Raw genomic sequence first — 20635 nt, 5'->3', positions numbered from 1 at the left:
CAATCTCCTGATCTGAGCATCATTGAGCCATTGTGGTCTGAGTTAGAAAGGCGTCGGTCTCATTGCCCTCCACCAGCATCCCTTAAGGAACTAGAGCATGTATTGGAGGAACAATGGTACAAAATTCCACCCACCACGATTCAGGAGCTATATACGTCCATTCCACGTCGGATCCAAGCTGTTTTGGACGCAAAAGAAGGCCCCACATCATACTAAGTATGATTTTCACACTTTTCAAACGTTTTATATTTTTTTGTCTAACCCCTGTATATTGTTTCGATTCTCGAGTAGCTTTTCTGATCTTGTCTCGACTTTTTTCTCGTCCCGTTTTGTATATTTAGCTTTAAAAATTTAAGCCCTTATTTTGTCCTTATTCTATATTGAATTTATTAGAATCGTGCCTCAGAAGAAGAATGTTATATAACGTTATTAAACCATATTTATTATTGAAGCGTATTTCATAATTATTTGCGATGTCTTTAAATGTTGATAAAAGCTCTTCACTATAATTACTTGTATATACAATCAATTTATTAACATATAGTACTTAATGGGGATGGCCAATTCCTGAATTTTTACTTTCCGAAATCCGGAAAGAAAAATAAAAAAAAAATCCGAGATTCGAAAAATTCCGGAATTTGGAACAATTCGGGAATTTAGAAAATTGCAGAATTCAGAAAAATTCCGGGTTTTGGAAAAAATCAGCAACTTTTCCGAATTCTGAATTTTTCAGAAATCCTAAGTTTTTTTTACAAATTTTGGAAAGTCGAATTTCTAATTATCCGGATTCCAGAAAATTTTGTTCATCCCTAGTTTTTACACTAGAAACCATGTAACGCTAAGACAACCTTTGATATAAAATAAGATTTGGGTAATCTAGCATTGCCTACAAGACTCGTGAAAATTCCCATCTCGTCTCCAAAACAAGATGCAAATTGTCATGTCTCGTCTCGTCTCATCTCTAATTTAGAAAGGCACTTTTCTTTTAGACTGTCGTCACGTTTTCGAGACGAGATTCGAGTTAACTTTCTCGTCAGGCTGACAACACTATACTTTACACACATAATTCCAAACTCTTTAACCCCTTTTCATAGATTTCATGTTTCTTCTATGCTTAGTACAAAAATGATTCGCATGAAATGTTTAATGATTCTCTCCTGCACATTTCTATTCAGCAAATCACAATATGTACTTTTTGTTCCTAAAATAGAGCTTTATCACTCTTGTTTTTCTTTTTATTATCCGTTCACACTTTAGATCTAAGAGTTAAGAAAAAAAAATTAAGCAAGAAATAAATTTCAGACAAATTGTCTTAACTGGAAATAACTTTAAACGTTATGGACATACATGTTCAAGATACAATATGTTCCCAATACGAGAAGGAACTACTACGGCTATTAATAAACCCACGGTAGATATCAGGTACAGCGCGAATTTCCATTAGGCGTTAGTAGTTGTGTCGTATTTTACTGAGAGATGTTCCAAATAGCGGATGCTAGACATTATGTTGAAACCACAAAAGAGACAATGGAATTTCCTAGTATGCAAGGGAACAACTCCTACAGATAATCATAAACTCTGAACTGAAGAGTATGTTTATTGTGTGGTATAACTAGACGTTGATCAAGCGGCATAGGAAGACAATAGAAAGGTGCATCAAAGGGATTGGACGGCCCGGCTCCAGCTTTAAACAAGTTAACAAGAGTTGCCACACATATTTTACAATTTACTCCAGATAGAAGCTCTCAATGATTAAACAGTTCTGAGTAGCTCCGCAACATGAAAAAAGAAGAAGACAAAGTTTCTAACGCCTTTGATTTGGTTAACTTCATTACATAACATTTTTCATTATTAAATCTAATAACAAAAGTTGAGAATCTCTTACTAATCGAATATAATATATGTATGTATCTATATGGACAGTAACAGCAAAGAGCTCACAATTACTTTTATTGTAATATTCTTTTTCCTAAACCTTTTATAATATGGCGTGGCGTTCTTTTGACTGCTTATTTAGGTTCTATAACAGGTATTTAAGCCAGGTTCTTTATTGGTTAAGTCAAGTATGGACCAAAGAACATCCTAGATGCATTTTGAAACCGGATAGTCAACTTGGCGGCAACTAGTTGGGGCGGAGGGGTATGACTTTTTTCATTTTCTTGAGGTAAATTTCAAAAACAATTTACGCCCTTAGTTTTCAAGATATCAGATTGAAATTTTGCATACGAATTAATTGTGTGCATCTTTGAGTATTTCTCAATTTGTTTCAGATCCCTACGTAAACAGGTGTCCTGCACCATTAACTGAATTCGATGTAATACAGCTCATCCATATTTTGGTCATTATTATTTTTTTGTGAAAGAAGCAAAGTTTCACCGTAAGTTGTTTTAACTTGTCTACTGGGTTTACAAGATATATTAATATACATAACTAACTAACCCTATTGCCTATGTAACCCGGAGGCTCAATGCAGCGCTCACGAAAGCTCTCCCTGTGAATTCCGGAAATTTAACGTTCTTTTACGGGAAAGGAAGTAAAAATCACCAGTTAGGAACAGGGTTTTTGGTTCATAAACGTATATTACCAGCAATTAATTGAATTGAATTTGTTACTGACAGATTTTCTTTTATTACTCTTAAGGGACGGTGGTGTGATATTATTGTTTTATATGCACATGCCCCAACTGAAGATACGGATGACGATATAAAAGACAGCTTTTACGAAGAAGTAGAACGGATATTTGACCAACTCCCGCGATACTATATGAAAATTCTATTAGGGGATTTCAATGCGAAGGTAGGACGAGAGGATATTTCCAAACCGATTATAGGGAACGAAAGTCTGCATAAGGAAAGTAATGACAACGGTGTTAGACTCGTGAACTTTGCAACATCCAAAAACCTAATCGTGAAGAGTACAAAATTCCCACATCGCGACGTTCATAAATACACTTGGACATCACCAGACGGGAAAATACATAATCAAATTGATCCCTTTTTAGTAGATAAAAGAAGGCAATCTAGGTAATTGATGTCCGGTTGTTTAGAGGGGCTGATTGTGACACTGACTACTACCTGGTAGCACCGATAATACGAGAGAGGTTATCACTGAATAAAAGTAATATTCATTGTCCGAAAACGAAGAGATTCAATTTAAAGAAAATAGAAGAGAGCCAGGTAAGAGAGAAATACCAGATTGAAGTTTCGAATAGATTCTCGGGTTTAGAAGATTCGGAGTGCACTAGTGTTGAGTGTACCTGGATTGAAATTAGAGATAGCATTAAAATTTCAACAAAAGAAAAATTGGGATACCCGGAAATACGTAGGAACAAACCATGATTCGACCAGAATTGCATAAAACTAGCAGAGAAGAGAAAACAGACAAAATTACGCTGGCTACAAACTCCGAATGAAATAACTACACAAAATTTCGTAGATATCAGGCGGGAAACTTCCAAAACTTTTAGAACAGAGAAACGCGATTTTCTGAAAGCTAAAATTAAGGGACTTAAAGATAATAGTAAAAATAAAAACTTCTGGGACATGTATAAGGGAATCAACGAATTTAAAAAAGGCTATCAACCTCGTGCTTATATATTAAAGAAATCTGACAGTACAGTTCTCACTGATACTGATAGCATCTTAAATAGATGGAAAGATTTCTTTGACGATTTGCATAACACGCAACCAAAAACTAGTGCGCGTGGAGAAAAGGAGATCCACACCGCAGAATCGTATATTCCAGAACCCAACCGAATAGAAGTAGAAACCGCTATAAAGAAATTAAAGAAACACAAATCTCCGGGTGTAGATAAAATTCCGGCTGAGTTAATTTTAGCTTGAGGCGAAAAATTGTGGAACAAGATACACAAACTCATTCTCCTTATCTGGAACAAAAAAGAATTGCCACAAGAGTGGAAAGAATCAATTATTGTTCCAATTCACAAGAAAGGTAACAAAACTGACTAATAATTATCGAGATATTTCTCTTCTGTCAACATCCTATAAAATCCTTTCAAATATTCTATTAGCAAGACTGACCCCATACCCAGATGAAATTATTGGAGATTATCAGTGCGGATTTAGACGAAATCGATCAACTATCGACCAAATATTTACCATTCGCCAAATACTCGAAAAAAAGTGGGAATACAATACCCCGGTACATCGAATATTTATTGATTTTAGAAAGGCGTCCGACTTATTTAGGAGAGAAACATTATACAACGTTCTTACAGAACTTGGAATACCGAGAAAGCTAATTAGATTAATTAAGGTATGTTTAAATGAATCTCAAAGTAAGGTCCGAGTAGGAAAATGTTTGTCCACGAGCTTCCACGTCGAAAATGGCGTGAAACAAGGAGATGCATTGTTGCCATTATTATTTAACTTCGTTCTGGAATACGCTATAAGGAAAATCAAAGATAGCAACCAGGGCCTACAGTTGAACGGTATTCACCAGGTTATGGCATATGCTGATGTAAATTTAATTGGGAATGATAGGAGAACAATAGAAAGAAATGCAGAGATCTTATTAAACGCTTGCAGGGACATGGGTTTAGAAGTAAATGCAGAGAAAACTAAATACATGGAAGTGCGTCGGGACCGGAATACAGCAAATTATGGATGGGTTAAAATATTAAATAATACTTTTGATAAAGTGGATAGTTTCGAATGTCTAGGATCAATATTAACAGAGGAAAATTATATTCACGAAGAAATAAAATGTCGACTAAAAGCAGGGAATTCGTGTTACTATTCGGTTCACAATCTCTTGTCGTCGCGAATTCTGTCGAGGAATTTGAAGCTTAAAACATACAAAACGATAATCATGCCAGTTGTTCTGTATAGTTGCGAAACATGGTCACTTACTCTGAGGGAAGAACATAGACTTAAAAAGTACTTGAGAACAAGATCCTGAGACGAATATTCGGACCCAAGAGGAACGGGAATAGAGAATGGCGGAAACTTCATAACGAGGAACTACATAATTTATACGGTTTACCCAACAATGTTAGGGCCGTCAAATCTAGGAGGCTTAGGTGGGCGGGTCATGTAGCTAGGATGGAAGAAAGTAGAACCGCTTTCAAAGTCTTGACTGGAAGACCAATCGGAAAACGACCACTAGGAAGACCTAGGCGCAGATGGGAGAACAATATTAAGATAGATCTCGCAGAGATTGGAATACAAAGTAGAAACTGGATGTAGTTAGCTAAGGATAGAAGTCAGTGGAGAGCTTTTATGAACGCGGCATTGAACCTCCGGGTTCCATTGACCATAGAGTTAGAGTTAGTTAGTTAGTTATTCCTATTTTTGCAAGATCTATTGTTATACTGTCCTCTCATCTGAGCCTAGGTCTTCCTAATGGTCGTTTCCCGATTTTACTTCTACTTAAAACTTTGAAACGTTCCTACTTTCTTCCATTCTGGCTACATGATCTGCTCACCTGAACTTCCTAGACTTGATTACTTTAACAATGTTTGGTAAACGGTATAAATTATGCTGTTGCTTGTTATAAAGTTTCCGCCATTCTCCATCCCCGTTCCTCTTGGGTCCGAATATTTTTAGTATATGCTCTTTCCTCAGAGGAGCTGCCATGTTTCGTAACCATTCAAAACAACAGGCATGATAATCGTTTTATATATTTTAAGCTTAAAATTCCTCGACAGAATTCGCGACTACAAAAGGTTTTGAACTGTATAATAACATGAATTATCTGCTTTAGTCGATATTTAATTTCTTCCTTAATATAGTTTTGGTTTGTTAATACTGATCCTAGATATTTGAACGTAACCATTTTATCGAAGGTGTTATTTAGTATTTTAACGCAGTTTTCTCTGAATTTACTTCTAAACCCATGTCTCTACAAGCATTTAATAAGACCACTGGATTTCTTTCTATTATTCTCCTATCATCTCCTATTAAATTTACATCATCAACATACACCATAAACCTAGTTAATACAATTTAGCTCTAGGCCCTAGTTGCTATCTGATTTTTTCTTATAGCCAGGCCAAACTTGAATAATAATGCCTACCTGGACTTTGGTTTAGGATTCATTTAGACTTGTCTTAATTAATGCAACTAGCACTTTTTGGTGGTCCAAGGTCTGTAAGAATGTTGTATAATATTTATCTCCTAATAGAACCGTAAGCCTTTCTAAAATCAATAAATAATTCATGTACCGGGGTATTGTATTCCAATTTTTTTTCGTGCATTTGTGCAATAATAAATATCTGGTCGAGAGTTGATCGACTTACACGTACAGAAAACAAAATTACATTATGCATTCAGTAATATTATCATTCAATTTCGACAGATATTTAGCAAACAAATGAGAAGACATAAAGGGAATTCGTAAGAATCAAGGCTAATCTTTTGCACTTAGTTCTATGACCAGGCCTGTGCAAGTGTCAAACATGTAGACTACTTACAGGAAGATATGGACTTACCAATTGTTTCCATGTCTTGATCTACAGGAGGAGACAGAGAACACGGATTGTGTCAAAAGTATTTATTTAATGACAAACACAAGGGATGAAAAACTAAAATTCTTAGGGAGAATATAAAGAACAGCTGAACTTTCTTATGCCGCAATGTTGAACTTGAGGACAAAGATATAGCAAAAGTACAATATGTGACGGTAATAATACCAAAAGGAGATAAGAACATTTTCTATAAATGGTTACTTCTGAAAAAGAAGAAGAAAGCCACAATATTATCAAAACAAGGAGTTTTAACAATATTATTATGTCTGCAAAAGGCCTATCCGATTTGCCCGGACCAGATTGAGTCACGTGAGCAGGTCAGAACGTGCTAAATCGAGTCTGGAGATTCCAAATTTAGATATGAGATATTTCAAGCACGTAACCTCCGTGTGGGGCGACCTGAGTAATTCACAGGAGATACTTTATCATTATTATTGGTTTTACTCATATACCTTGACTTTTGACTATGTTCTATCCATATTTATCTTACGTGCTATTCATTGGCTTTAAGCTTTTCATCACGTATTTGCAATAATCTTTCAATTAGCCATCTCCTTATTACAGTTTTTGAGATGTTGACGATTTTTTTCATTGCTTTTCCATTGACCTTAATGTTCATGTTTCGTGCTTATTTTGACTGTATTTAATCGATTTTAGGACAATTGGCTTTTGTAATATAGAATCTACATAGCCTCTTCTACATTTGAGTTGAATTTAAGCTATCTTCTTCTTTTGGTCTTTGAAATAAGTTTAGGAATTATTTGTTTTTCATTGATTTTCCATTGACATAACTATTTATTTTTCATGCTTTTTTGAGTGTTTCATCCATTTTAGGACAATTTGCTTTTACGAGAATTTCCTCTACGTAGAATATGGAATCTACAGAGTCTCTTCTGTATTTCAGCTGAATTTCAGCTATGTCTTCCAAAGTCTATTCACATCATTGCAACTGTATAGAGCCTTTAACAAAACATTAATACATGTCAATTAAAAATTTTTCAATGATACACAAAGCATGACTTATATCCAGATAAGGGTTCAGTTATGAAAATAAAAGAATAAAAAACGTTAGTGGTATAAATATATAATGATTTTTTTAAAATTATTATTAGATCATATAGCAAGCAGAATTTTAGTACATCTATCAAACAAAGAGCGACCAACTACCAACGAAACGTTTTACATTGTAAATGGGGTTTTGACGGTAGCTGTGGTCTTCCTAAATACAAACTCCTAAATAAAATAAATATAGACTCAAAGTGAATATTATTCGATAGTAATGAAACGGGAGGCCATGCGTGGAAGAATAAACACCTATCCGAAATCTCTTTCAGAAGTAATATTTGTTCCAGTGAATTCATGGAAGTAGTTATCCGGGTGTGCTTAAATCTTGGTAATGTATTACAAATTGCGATAATACTCCTCAAAGGTTCTTCAGAGAAACTTTGAATAGGTTTAAAATTGACAAAAATAGACCAAGAACTAACTTATCGTTTTGAAGAATTATTAATAGCAATTTCACATGTGCACAAAATTAATATAACAGTATACCAAAAATAACACATGAGAACAGTTGAGTTACGTGTGAGATTGTCTTTTCATATATGCCATCAAGAGTACATAAAATTCTTATCGGGAGACCGGTAATTGTGCAAGCATCTATTTTACAAATTAGAGGACTTTCCGATAAGGTCATTGAATCTCATCGAAACAAAAGTGTTAGAAAATATAGAGAAGTGTGCGTAAAGATTTATGAAGAAATATCACTGCTTTCAACCTTAGGTGAGCTTCCAAGGAAAAAAAAAAAAATCCTGGTCACATTACATTGTCCCAATTGTCGATGAGTACGGTTCTTTTGAGTCCATCTGTTTTACATACGTTTTATTGTCATGGCGGCATGCACTGTTAACACATAAAATTTGCAGTAGGATGAAATCTTAGACGGTCATGTTACAACACATGCTAATTTTTTATATTGCCCTCTTTGACATGAATAAGATGCAGCTACGCTTTCACTCATAGTTTGTGTTAACTGTTTCATGCTTCATTCTTTGCGTGGTTTGAGTTTGGGTTTGGACATATTGAAGTAAATCGTTCTTCATGTTTCAATTTACACAAACACCAGTATACGATCAGACAAGTGTTACCTTCAGAGCTGAAAACTATATTACTTCATAGTTAAAAGAATATAGAACGTTAAGTAAATTCAATGCAGGATATATATTTTTCCCTTATTCTTATTCTAAGCAATGAGGCTTTTTTCCCTGTTTCTGGCTAAAACTTGACTAAGTCTAATCATCAAATGTTATGGCCCATAACTCAGAACTCGAAGATCTGCTTAGAAACATATTTCACACACAAATTAGCCAAGGTCGTTCCCTATGCCAAGTTTGGTCAAGATCAGATAAATTCTGAAGATTACGTTCGATACGTACTTTACTTGTGATTGATTTATAGAAAAATTCAAAATTAACAACGAAAATAAAATAATATAATAGACAAAAATTAGAAAAGGTGAAAGCAATTCTCCTATATATAACTAGTCAGCCATCCTTAGTTGTGTACTTTATGTAATAAATTGGTCGGCTGTCATTCTTACGAACACTTGACACATCATTTCTACTTATTTTACATATTTTCTTTTCTTTTTATTGATTTTTGTAATTACAGTATAATCCCTGCTAACCGGCCATCACGGGACCGAGCTTGAATTGGATAAAGAAAAACGGTTAAACGTTTAAACCGAAAATTGCAATTTTTTATGCTTTCAATCATATAATATGTCTATAATGTTTAAAAATAGGATTATGCTATTAATTGTGAAAATGTAACTACCAAAATCAGATGCTTTAATCACAAACCGCTCCAGTATCACTCAGTTGAATGAAGTACAATACTGTATATACTGTAGTACATACTGAATTTATTAAAGCTCTTGACTACCACCACTGTAAACCATAAAATACAGTAATTTAAGGTGTGTTTGTATTGACTGACGATCTGGTCCATTAGTTACGTATCTTTATTGTTGTACGGTACATTGTTGTTAAGCTCTGAGCGCAGCTGATAACGCAATTATGTATTATAAGCTATCTTATTGTGAAAGATTTTATTTTTTAAAATTTATTTATTTATTTATTTCTGTTCACGAATTTCCCGTAGATACACTATAGATTTTAGCTTCCCTTTTAATTCGTTCACGTGGTGAACCATTCACGAAATTCTGAGTTGGTTTGTAGAAACAACTCCTACTTTGACGTGATTCCTGGTACAGAATTTCAAAAACTTAAATTTACAATAATTCGCTTCCATTAATCATTTGTCCTTTTGAACCAAACACAGAGACAAAATGCAAAAACTTGGGAAATTAATTTGTCATTTAATTTTTCCTACAAAATTATGTGCACTTTCCTGAGTTTATTAATAAGTGCATACTAATATTAATATTTTGGCTATCTTTACTAGTGATAACTTGGTACTTTTGTAATAACGCAGTTAATGTAACTATATCTCAATTTTCAAGTTATGATATAACTACAAAAGCTTCTATTGTATTTTTATTAAACGATTCCGCAACGCTAGTGTCATCTTTAAAGTACAGTAGTCAACATAAAACCGTAGTCAACTGTGTTGTCAATCTCCGAGAACAGGACTGTTGTGTTGATTACACACCTAGCTTTTATTTTATGATCCAAATTTGGGAGAATGTGTAAATACGGCACTAACTCATAAGTTATTGATTATTAGATCTTCATTGAAAAATTATAATAGTTTATGTGTATATAAAGTCACGTGTCTTCATCACATACAGTATATTTCAGAGTTATCTCTTATGACTGAATACCATTGATTTTTCTGATACTTAATCATGTTCGCTTAAATATACTATTACCAGATTTACATCTTGATCACATTTGTTTGTATATCGATCTCTTTAGTGTGTATAATGGTTCTTAATACCTCTAAGTTGTGGTATGATGTACTTTTACCTGTCTTGAACATTTATTTGCACTTCTTAGGATTTTCTGCACAGTGTGTCATTTTATCATAATTATTATCAATAGCATCAAGTTCTTCATCAGAGTCTTATAACACTGGTCAGCATGAATTTTTACGAGGGTGGAAGGGTTTGAGAAGCTGATTACGAATATCTCATCGAGAAAGTTCCAGCATGTAAGTTTTATTTTTTTGGCGGAGTGCTGTTTCAATAATTGACGGAAAAATCGTATTTTTTGTATTTAATATGTGTTTTCCGTGTTTGGAGTGCATAATTCTGAATTTTTATCTTAAACCAAGAACTATTGCTAGGCTATATCCCAGGAACATTCTTTTCTCTAGCTCACGACCTCCCGGAAATGTACCCCCTCCCCTTGGGTTGCACATTTTTGTTGTCGTTTCACACTGCATACACTTAAACCTAGGCGTTATTGACGGAAAAAAGGTTTCGTAATCAACTTGCGATCACTCGTAGGGTCCCTTTTGTTTAGACGACAGACAGATTGTTGAAAAAGCACCAAAACATACACCACGTTGTCGCGTGAAACAAATATTTCAGTTTCGAGTTGATCTTCGTGATAGAAGGTAGTGTTACTCTGTGTCTGTGTATACCGTAGCTGAAAAATATTTCTGCGTGAAATATTGACGTTTGTGTTAAACGAAATGCCGAGAACTTGCAACAATTCTAACAGATTCATTCTGCTACATATGTGGGGAAGTGTTTTTCAAGGCCATTGTCACCGTTCCTGGAGACAGTCTACCATCTGTACTTCGGGTGTAAAATCGGCGACCAGGATCGCGTTTGGGCTCCGAAACAAAATTGTAATTCGTGTGCGCGTACTCTCACAGGATGGTTGAAATGTACACATAAATCGATGCCGTACGCCGTACCTATGGTTTGCATATCAGTACCTATGATTTATATATCAGTAGCCTTAGTTATATAAATATATAAACTGAGAACCTTTGAGTTTACTTGACACATTTTTAAAAATTTGCAAAACTTAAAATTATGCAATACCAAAAGTTTTTGTAAATACCTTGCGTGATTCGGGAGTAAAGACGCTAACTGTATCTGCGAGTTAGCTCTATGATGAAGCAAGCGTTATTAGAGGGCATATATCAGTTCTAGTTATTTTCAGAAGACATTCTTATACGCTTTGTTCACGTTATTACGCCCACCAACTTAATCTGGTATTATTACATGCATATTCATCGGGGAAAGCAAAGAATGTTTTCTTTAACCTTTTACAAAATATCCGTAATTAATTTTACGGACGTCTTCAAGATCTTGAAATATCACTTGATGTGAAAGTTTTCGGTATACCAAGTTCTTCAATATTGCTTTAGTTACCTCACAGTCCAACTGCAGTAGCAGAGTTGAAAAATGACTTTAATTCTTGAAGCCTGTTTTTGGCATCTCTACACAATATCGTGTAGTTGTTTGTCTTTATACACATGTGAATTTCTGCAAGGTAAGAAAATTACTGTAACAGATGTTCATGCATACAATACCTCAGTAGATAAAAATACTACAGAATATGCCAACAGAAAAAGCGTCACAATCTCTTTTCCGGAATATACTTAAATTAGTTCAGCAAAATAACACTGATATTACAGTTCAAGAGTCTAAGAGAAAATATAAGTTTACAAGCAATAAACGTAACAATTTCATAATTACTGCCAAGATCTCAATCAAAACGTCGCGGTCGGCAGTTTTCGGGTTGTTATTCTTTATCTTGTGTTAAATGCTATTATAAAGGAACTTGGTGAGCTCTTTAGTGATGAAAGCAAAATTATTTTGCGAGATTGCTGTTGTAAATCATCGATTTTCCTAAATAAAGAAGCATTCGAACCTTGTCCAGACAAAAAATTGGAATGGAGTTCAGTAACACAGGTCTGCAAAAATAAAACAATGATAAGCTGTTTGGGTTTAGTTAACTGATCCGTATGTGTTGGGATGCGCTGAATTCAGAAATGACAACCGTTTTGTCCTGGGATGTCTGGTTTTCGAACAAACGAGTGGTCATTGCTGAACAAAAATATGAACATAATTATGTGATTTACAGAAACACAATTAACAGCGAAACACAGATTAATGTACAGAAAACGCACAACAGGTGAAGACAAAAAAGTAATACCACATTCAATCAGATTGATTGTGAAATCGTCTTTTTTTAGATCAAACTTCGTTTGGAACTTGTCCTTTTGTAGGTGGCAGCCGGAAAATCCCTGAAAAACATCCAGCAGTAGCCTGCCATCATCGTAACACTCCAATTCTCCTGATAGCTTCATTCCATTTCTTTGATATTTTGATGGAAACGCTCCCCCTGTTCTTCACTCACTGTTCCCACATTGTCAGGAAAGTAGTCAAAGTAGAAGTAGAGTTCAGAAAACGGACTTTTAATCTCATGGAGCAACCAAGCTTTCGGAAAGTGTGCAACATTTTTTCCACCATTTCATTGTAATGTGGATCCTTTTGGTTTCCCAAAAACATTTTGATAACCACAGTAAAGGCAACCCAAGCTGTTTTTAGTTGGAGTCATTGAACTGATAAAGTCTTTGTCGAAAATGAGGTTTCTAATATCAAGGCCAACAAAAAACCGCGTACTAACGTACTCGTAGTATTTGAGCAATAACAGTGTAGGCAGTAGTGTTGTAAAAAAACGGTTTTTTTTCTGTAAAGTTTTTTTTCAATAAAAAACATCGTTCTTTATCATGTTTTTTTCAAATGTCTGTTTTTTTTCCTGGAGACAGTCTACCATCTGTACTTCGGGTGTAAAATCGGCGACCAGGATCGCGTTTGGGCTCCGAAACAAAATTGTAACTCGTGTGCGCGTACTCTCACAGGATGGTTGAAATGTACACATAAATCGATGCCGTACGCCGTACCTATGGTTTGGCGCGAGCCCTGTGATCATGCTTCAGACTGTTACTTCTGCCGGATAAATATAAAAGGTTTCTCAAAAAATATGAAGCATAAAATACAGTATCCTAACTTGGATTCCGCGAGGAGACCTGCGAAACGTGATGTTTGTCTGCCTGAACTCGTACCACCAGACTCATACACCCTGTGCAGTGTTTCATCCGTTGAAGAACATGCTGCTTGTGAGGATGTTGCACAATCTTCGAGTACACAGTCAGATCCCAATTACGCTCCAATGCCTGACCCTAACGAACCACATCTGATAAGTCAGGATGAGCTGAATGATCTGATCAGAGACTTAAACCTTCCCAAGTCTAAAGCCCTGTTGCTTGCATTACGACTTCAACAATGGAATCTACTAAACCAAGATGTGAATATATCGTTGTATAGGAAAAGAGAGGTGAGCCTAGTTCCTAATTTTACAAAGGAGGGTGATTTGGTGTATTGCAGTGGCATTCCATTGCTTATGGGACAACTGAAGTTTAACTTCAACACTGAAGATTGGAAGCTATTCGTAGATTCCTCTAGGATAAGTCTCAAGGCAGTGTTACTACACTATGGCAATGAAAAGCCAGCCATCCCTGTTGCTCATGCTGTACATATGAAAGAAACATACGAGAACATGCGAAAGCTATTGTACAAAATAAAGTACGAACAGTTCCAGTAGTCTGTATGTGCTGTTCTTAAGGTTATTGCCATCCCAACCGGTTTAAAAGGACGTTACACAAAGCACTGCTGCTTCTTGTGTCATTGGGATAGTCGAGCCCAAGATTAGTACACCATCACAAAATGGCCGCCAAGCAAGCACTGGTCCCAGGGGAGATGAATGTAGCTAATGAACATCTTGTGGATCCGGAGAAAATATTCTTACCACCCCTTCATATCAGATTAGGGCTCATGAAGGTCTTCGTCAAGGCCCTGAACCGGGATGGTGAAGCATTTAATCATCTCAGAAAACCATTCCCAAGACTCAGTGAGACCAAGGTGAAAGAAGGTGTATTACGGGACCTCTAATCAGAGACGTTCTTAAGGATACTCCATTTTCTTCTAAGCTTAATGAAGTGAAAAGTGCGGCTTGGGAGGCCTTTCGAGAAGTATGCAGTAACTTTCTAGGGAATTATGTTACCTGATTACAAAGACATTGTGGGTGTTAATTATTTCATTTCGTAACATGAGATGTAATATGTCCCTAAAGTTACACTTCCTGTATTGTCACCTGGATTTCTTCCCTGAAATGTACAGCTTGGGGGACGTCTCTGACGAACACGGGAAAGGTTTCACCAGTAAATAGCTACCATGGAGAGGGGCTACAGTGGTAAATGGAGTGTGAATATGTTGGCAGACTTCTGTTGTGACACGCGAGACACCCTGTAGTAATTACAAGAGGAGTAAGAAAAACAAATGACACGTAAGTGTTAAACTTTAACATTTTATACAATTTTATCTGCATAATTTATATTGATATTTAAATTATAACTTGCAAATCATTATGGGTGGAGAATAGCATCTTTGGGCAGATATTAAAATGCCCCTCTCCTCCCTGAAAATTGGTACGTCCTGGAGGAAAACGGGTTACGGATTCGAACTCAGGAGCTCGAAACCTATAGGAATCACCCATTTTTGTTCGTGGGAGTGAAAAAAGTTTCATGCCGACCAGTGTAAGCTATCTTTCATAATATCGTTTCATTGAAGAATTTTCACTTACTATTGAAGCAAAAGTAAAGTATGAAATGATGAAATATTGGACTATATATAATTGGATTTTGACGACTTTATGGCTTAATTGGAGGTTTATTTATGTTTTTGATATGTATTACCGTCTGGATGGCAATTGATAATGGATGTAACAACAGGCATTAGTGGGCTAATAGAATCAGGATATCCTGCAGAAATATGCATCCTCAAGGTATAAATTACTCCCGGTTGCATAACATGAAAGGAGACCACACACATACACTCACTTCATTTGAGAACTGAAACGAACTATTTACAACATGAAGAATGTAACTTTTCTTTATGATTTTTGAATTCATAACACAAAAATAATAAATAATTGTAGTAAAATTACAATGTATTTGATCTAATTGAGTCTTCTTAGATTATTCGAATAACATACCATAATTGTACACTAATTTTCGAATGAAGTTCGAAGTATTGTATAATTGCCACACTTTTCCTTCATATCTTACAGCAATATTCAATTGAGTTGTATTAAAAATTCTTGGTTGGATAACATTTAGAGTGCATTTAATACAAAAATAGTTACGAATAGATTATCTATATGATTTCATATGTTTCGCGTATAGATGATTTTATTGAAACCATTATATATATACACTAAGTGATCAAAAGTATCCGGACACCTGGCTGAAAATGACTTACAAGTTCGTAGCGCGCTCCATCGGTACTGCTGGAATTCAACATAGTGTTGGCCCATCCTTAGCCTTGATGACAGCTTCCACTCTTGCAGACATACTTTCAATCAGGTGCTGGAAGGTTTCCTGGGGAATGACAGCCCATTCTTCACGGAGTGCTGAACTGAGGAGAGGTATCGATGTAGGTCGGTGAGGTCTGGCACGAAGTCGGTGTTCCAAAACATCCCAAAGGTGTTCTATAGGATTCAAGTCAGGACTCTGGGCAGGCCAGTCCATTACAGTGATGTTATGATCCTGTAACCACTCCGCCACAGGCCGTGCAGTATGAACAGGTGCTCGATCGTGTTGAAAGATGCAATCACCATCCCCGAATTGCTCTTCAACAGTGGGAAGCAAGAAGATGCTTAAAACATCAATGTAGACCTGCGCTGTGAGAGTGCCACGCAAAATAACAAGGGGTGCAAGACCCCTCCAAGAAAAACACGACCACACCATAACACCATCACCTCCGAATTTTACTGTTTGCACTACACACGCTGACAGATGATGTTCACCGGACATTCGTCGTACCCACATCCTGCCATCGGATCGCCACATTGTGTACCGTGATTCTTCACTCCACACAACGTTTTTCCACTGTTCAATTGTCCTTACACCAAGCGAGGCGGTTTGACATTTCCCTGCGTGGTGTGCGGCTTCTGAGCAGCTGCTCGACCATGAAATCCAAGTTTTCTGACCTCACATCTAACTGGGGTCATAGTACCTGGAGAAGATGCAGTTTGGAATTCCTGTGTGATGGTCTGGATATATGTCTGCCTATTACACTTTACGACCCTCTTCAACTGTCCGCGGTCTCTGTCAGTCACCAGACGAGGTCGTCGGCCTATACGCTTTTGTGATATACGTGTTCCTTCACGTTTCCAATTCATTATCACATCAGACACAGTGAACCTAGGGATGTTTAGGAGTATGGAAATCTCACATACAGACTTCTGACACAAGTGTCACCCAATCACCTGACCACGTTCGAAGTCCGTGAGTTCCGCTGAGCGATCCATTCTGCTTTTTCACGATATCTAATGACTACTGAGGTAGCTGATAATGAGTACCTGGCAGTAGGTGGCAGCACAATGCACCTAATATGAAAAACGTATGTTTTGGGGTTGTCCGGTCTTTTGATCACATAGTATATATAAGATTTTTTAAAGTTTACAAAGTCTTTTATGGCTAATGTATAAGACATAGCTGGAAGGTCAACACACCTGATGATAGATGGCATTCAACAATGGATCTTGATGTAATCAGAGATTTTGTTCAACCGCTTATCACAACGGCAGAGAAATTTTTCTCATACTTCCGATCGACTGTTCATTCAATCAATCTTTAACAGCTGTGACGTACCAGACGTCAGAACAGCTGCTTTTTGGAATTCCTTCCTTTTCCTCATCCTGGGTGCTTCTCCACGCCATTTCTTCGAGCACTGTAGTCCAGATTGATCTAGCCAAGGGTCTCCAGTGCTACGGATCTGGTAGGAGTCTCACTCCCCCTTGAGTACTATCCAAACGGGTACTCTCACCTGCATCATTCATTACTCATTATATCGTCAGACACAGCTTTTTTCTTTATCCTGGGCTTTTGCCCATCGGCTTGTTCAATACTATGGCGGACTCTGGCAAGACAACTGGCTCTAAGACTAACGGCAAACATTCTAATCTCCCGCACGTCGTAGCCGGACCATCCGTTCGTGCCACCAAGGCAGAACCACGGACGGACTCTTGCGCTACAAATAGACGACAGCGGAAAACCTCACAAGCATCTACAACTTCTGTTGTTTCTACCAGCTCAGTTCGATCTCGATCTCCTCAGGAGAAACAGAGCTATGCCGCCCGCCTCGCTTCACCTCCAGCAAAAAAGCAGCATTTGCATTCAGATTCAGATACTGATACAGACGAAATGATCATTGCCGATCCACCTCGCGAGCAATCTTCTAATGCATCCAACTCAATCTACTCTATGCTATTAACTAATGTCGACACAAAGTTTTCCAACGCAAAATTTATTGCTCTTCAGCTACGAAAGTATCTACCCCGAGCAGCCATCTCTGAAATAGTTCACACGCGAAATGGTATCATCCTCAAGACTACCGATTCATCTTTGTTTTCCACTATTCGGAACAAAGTCCCTGTTGACATTTTCGGCAAAAATGCTCAATTAACATCATTACAAGACAACCGTCGTAAACAGGCACCTCCTCCTAGGCGTACGCCCTTGCTCTCAGTGGTCATTCGAGGAGTAGATCCTTCATACACTGATGAGGAAATCTTAGAGGAATTGAAATTCGAACGGCATACAATCACCAAAACCATCCGGATCAAGAACGATCGAGGCCCTACCTATATGGTTCGTGTGTTGACCTCCCACCAGGAAACGATTGACGATCTGCTAGCGGACGGAGCCGTTATCTATCAGCACAAACACCGAGTGGAACTATCTCGTTCCTCACCACCATTGCCAGTGCGTTGCGAGAAATGTCAAGAGTATAACACGCATCCTACTGCTGAATGTCGCAACACACATAAATGTGGTTATTGCTCCGGACCGCACTCTACACGTGCTTGTATGAATCTAAACTCTCCTCCGAAATGCCCTACTTGTCAAGAACAACATCCTGCATACAGATATAGATGTAAAGGCAAACCCGAACCACAAAAGGATCATCCCGAGCTTGTCGTTCCACTTCGTACTCCCGAGCAACCTATCACTCATCATCATCCATCGGACTCTCCAATCACTCTCAATCAACTACTGACGTTCTTCACTTTGGCAATGCAAAACATTCAACCCTTTCAACGACCACACATACTTCAACAGATCATTCAAGCAGCCAAATCTACATTCAATATCAATTTTACTGCCACCTATTCTGGAAACACGGTCCATTTTCATACTTCCATACCTGATACTTCCAACCATGGCTCTGGTGTTCTTATATCTTAACATCCGTGCTCTTCGACAAAACAAAGTGCTCTTCGAAACATTACTCATGGAAGAACATGCCAGCGCTTTTCTGCTGAACGAAACATTTCTAATACCCTCTATAACATGTCGCATACCCGGATATTCCTTGTTACGCGATGACTTCAAATTACCAGCTCAACGTGCCCATGGTGGTACGGCCATTGGTTTCCGTCATAAGATTCCTCACCGCTGCCACATCTGCAATACTCCTCATCTTCCAGAATACGTTATCATATCACTCTATTTTAGAAACCTCACTGTCACTGTTGCAACAATCTACATACGGCCTGGTCATCCATTACCTACCGCATTTGTTCAATTCATTTCCGACAACTTCAACCATTATATCATTATGACAGACTTTAATATGCACAGCCGGACAGAGCAGGACAGAACGAACTTCAGAAATTTCATCACCACTCATACCACTGGGATTATTCAAGATCTTCCCAAATCAACTCGCCCCATATCAAATACAACGCCAGACATAGTCATCACGTCGGCAAATCTTGCCTCACGCAGCCTCATCGAAGTTCTAGATCCACTTGGCAGCGACCATGTCCCAATCAAACTCTCTATCAACACTCACAGCTCAAACACACATCAAACCCAACCTACTCTTTCCACAAGCCTTCGCTTCGATAAAGCAAACTGGGACAGATACAAGAGTGATCTTTCCACTTCCACCGCTCATCTTACAGCGCCCTCAACAGAGGACGATATGTACGCTACCATAGACGCAATTACATCTTCCATCCAGAAAGCCAGTACTTTGTCCATACCTACCAGTACCTCTAGACCATATCAACCCAATTTACCGCCTCATTACCTCACAATGATAACACGTTCACGTCAGTTTTATCGTGAGTATACTCTCACCCAAAATTCAGAATCATTGCGTCACCACAAACAGTTACAGCGCACAGTACGTAACTACATACGTGCTTATAAACTTCGATGTTGGGTAAAAACTTGCAACAAACTCTCAGATACTAATCATCCTTCCAAGTACTGGAAAAGATTCAATGCGCTGTGTGGCAAATACACAAGGACGCCATATCCACTGTTAATGCAAGCCTCACCTGCACAAGACGATGTAGAAAAAGCAAACTCATTTGCCGACAATCTACAACGCATATTCACACCACAACCTCCTCAGCATGCATCTCATCCTGTCGAAAAGATCAATCTCGCTGCTTACCAGTTACAACCCAGCATAATTCACTCTCTTCCGCTTGACACACCATAAGCTTCTCCTATTACTGTAGACGATATCAGAACCGTAGTTACCCGGAAACGTAATTCTGCACCTGGCTTTGACAACATCACGTATCGCCATATCAAGGAAAGTCCTCTCTCCTTACTAACCCTTCTAGCTACGATTTACACCTTTATTCTTCGCACTGGGTATTACCCAACCACCTGGAAAATGTCGAAAACCCTGATGTTTCCAAAGCCAAACAAGCCATTGGACGATGTTTCCTCATATCGTCCCATACAGCTCACATCCACATTCAGTAAAATCCTGGAACGAATCTTGGTCAAACGCCTTCATCAATATCTCGCAGAACACCACATACTTCCTATTTATCAAGCCGGATTCCGACCTGCTTTCTCCATCAATGATCAACTGCTACGTCTGTCTAGTTTGATCACTAATCATTATAATTCTATCAAACCGTCTTGTCTCGTTTTGTTCGATTTAGAAAAAGCATTTGACAAGGTCTGGCATCTGGGTCTCATTTACAAACTTATTCGCCTTCATATTCCTATCCTTTATATTCGAATCATTTACAATTTTCTGACTGGCCGACTTGCATATGTTTCTATCAA

General features: G+C 37.5%; 1 protein-coding gene across 1 annotated transcript; it reads left to right on the top strand.

Moving 5' to 3' along the window:
* Positions 1-18827: 18827 nt before the first annotated feature.
* On the top strand, positions 18828-20051 carry LOC145661472 (uncharacterized). The gene has a single exon (XM_081726785.1). The coding sequence runs from the start codon at positions 18828-18830 to the stop codon at positions 20049-20051; it is 1224 nt and encodes a 407-aa protein (XP_081582911.1).
* The last annotated feature ends 584 nt before the right edge of the window (positions 20052-20635 follow it).

This window comes from Thermobia domestica, chromosome 10 (assembly GCF_964235325.1).
Source record: "Thermobia domestica chromosome 10, izTheDome1.hap1.1, whole genome shotgun sequence".
In the NCBI taxonomy this organism is placed as follows: Eukaryota; Metazoa; Arthropoda; class Insecta; order Zygentoma; family Lepismatidae; genus Thermobia; species Thermobia domestica.
The sequence above is the reverse complement of the archived record's forward strand: the minus strand, read 5'-3'. Positions and strand labels throughout refer to the sequence as shown.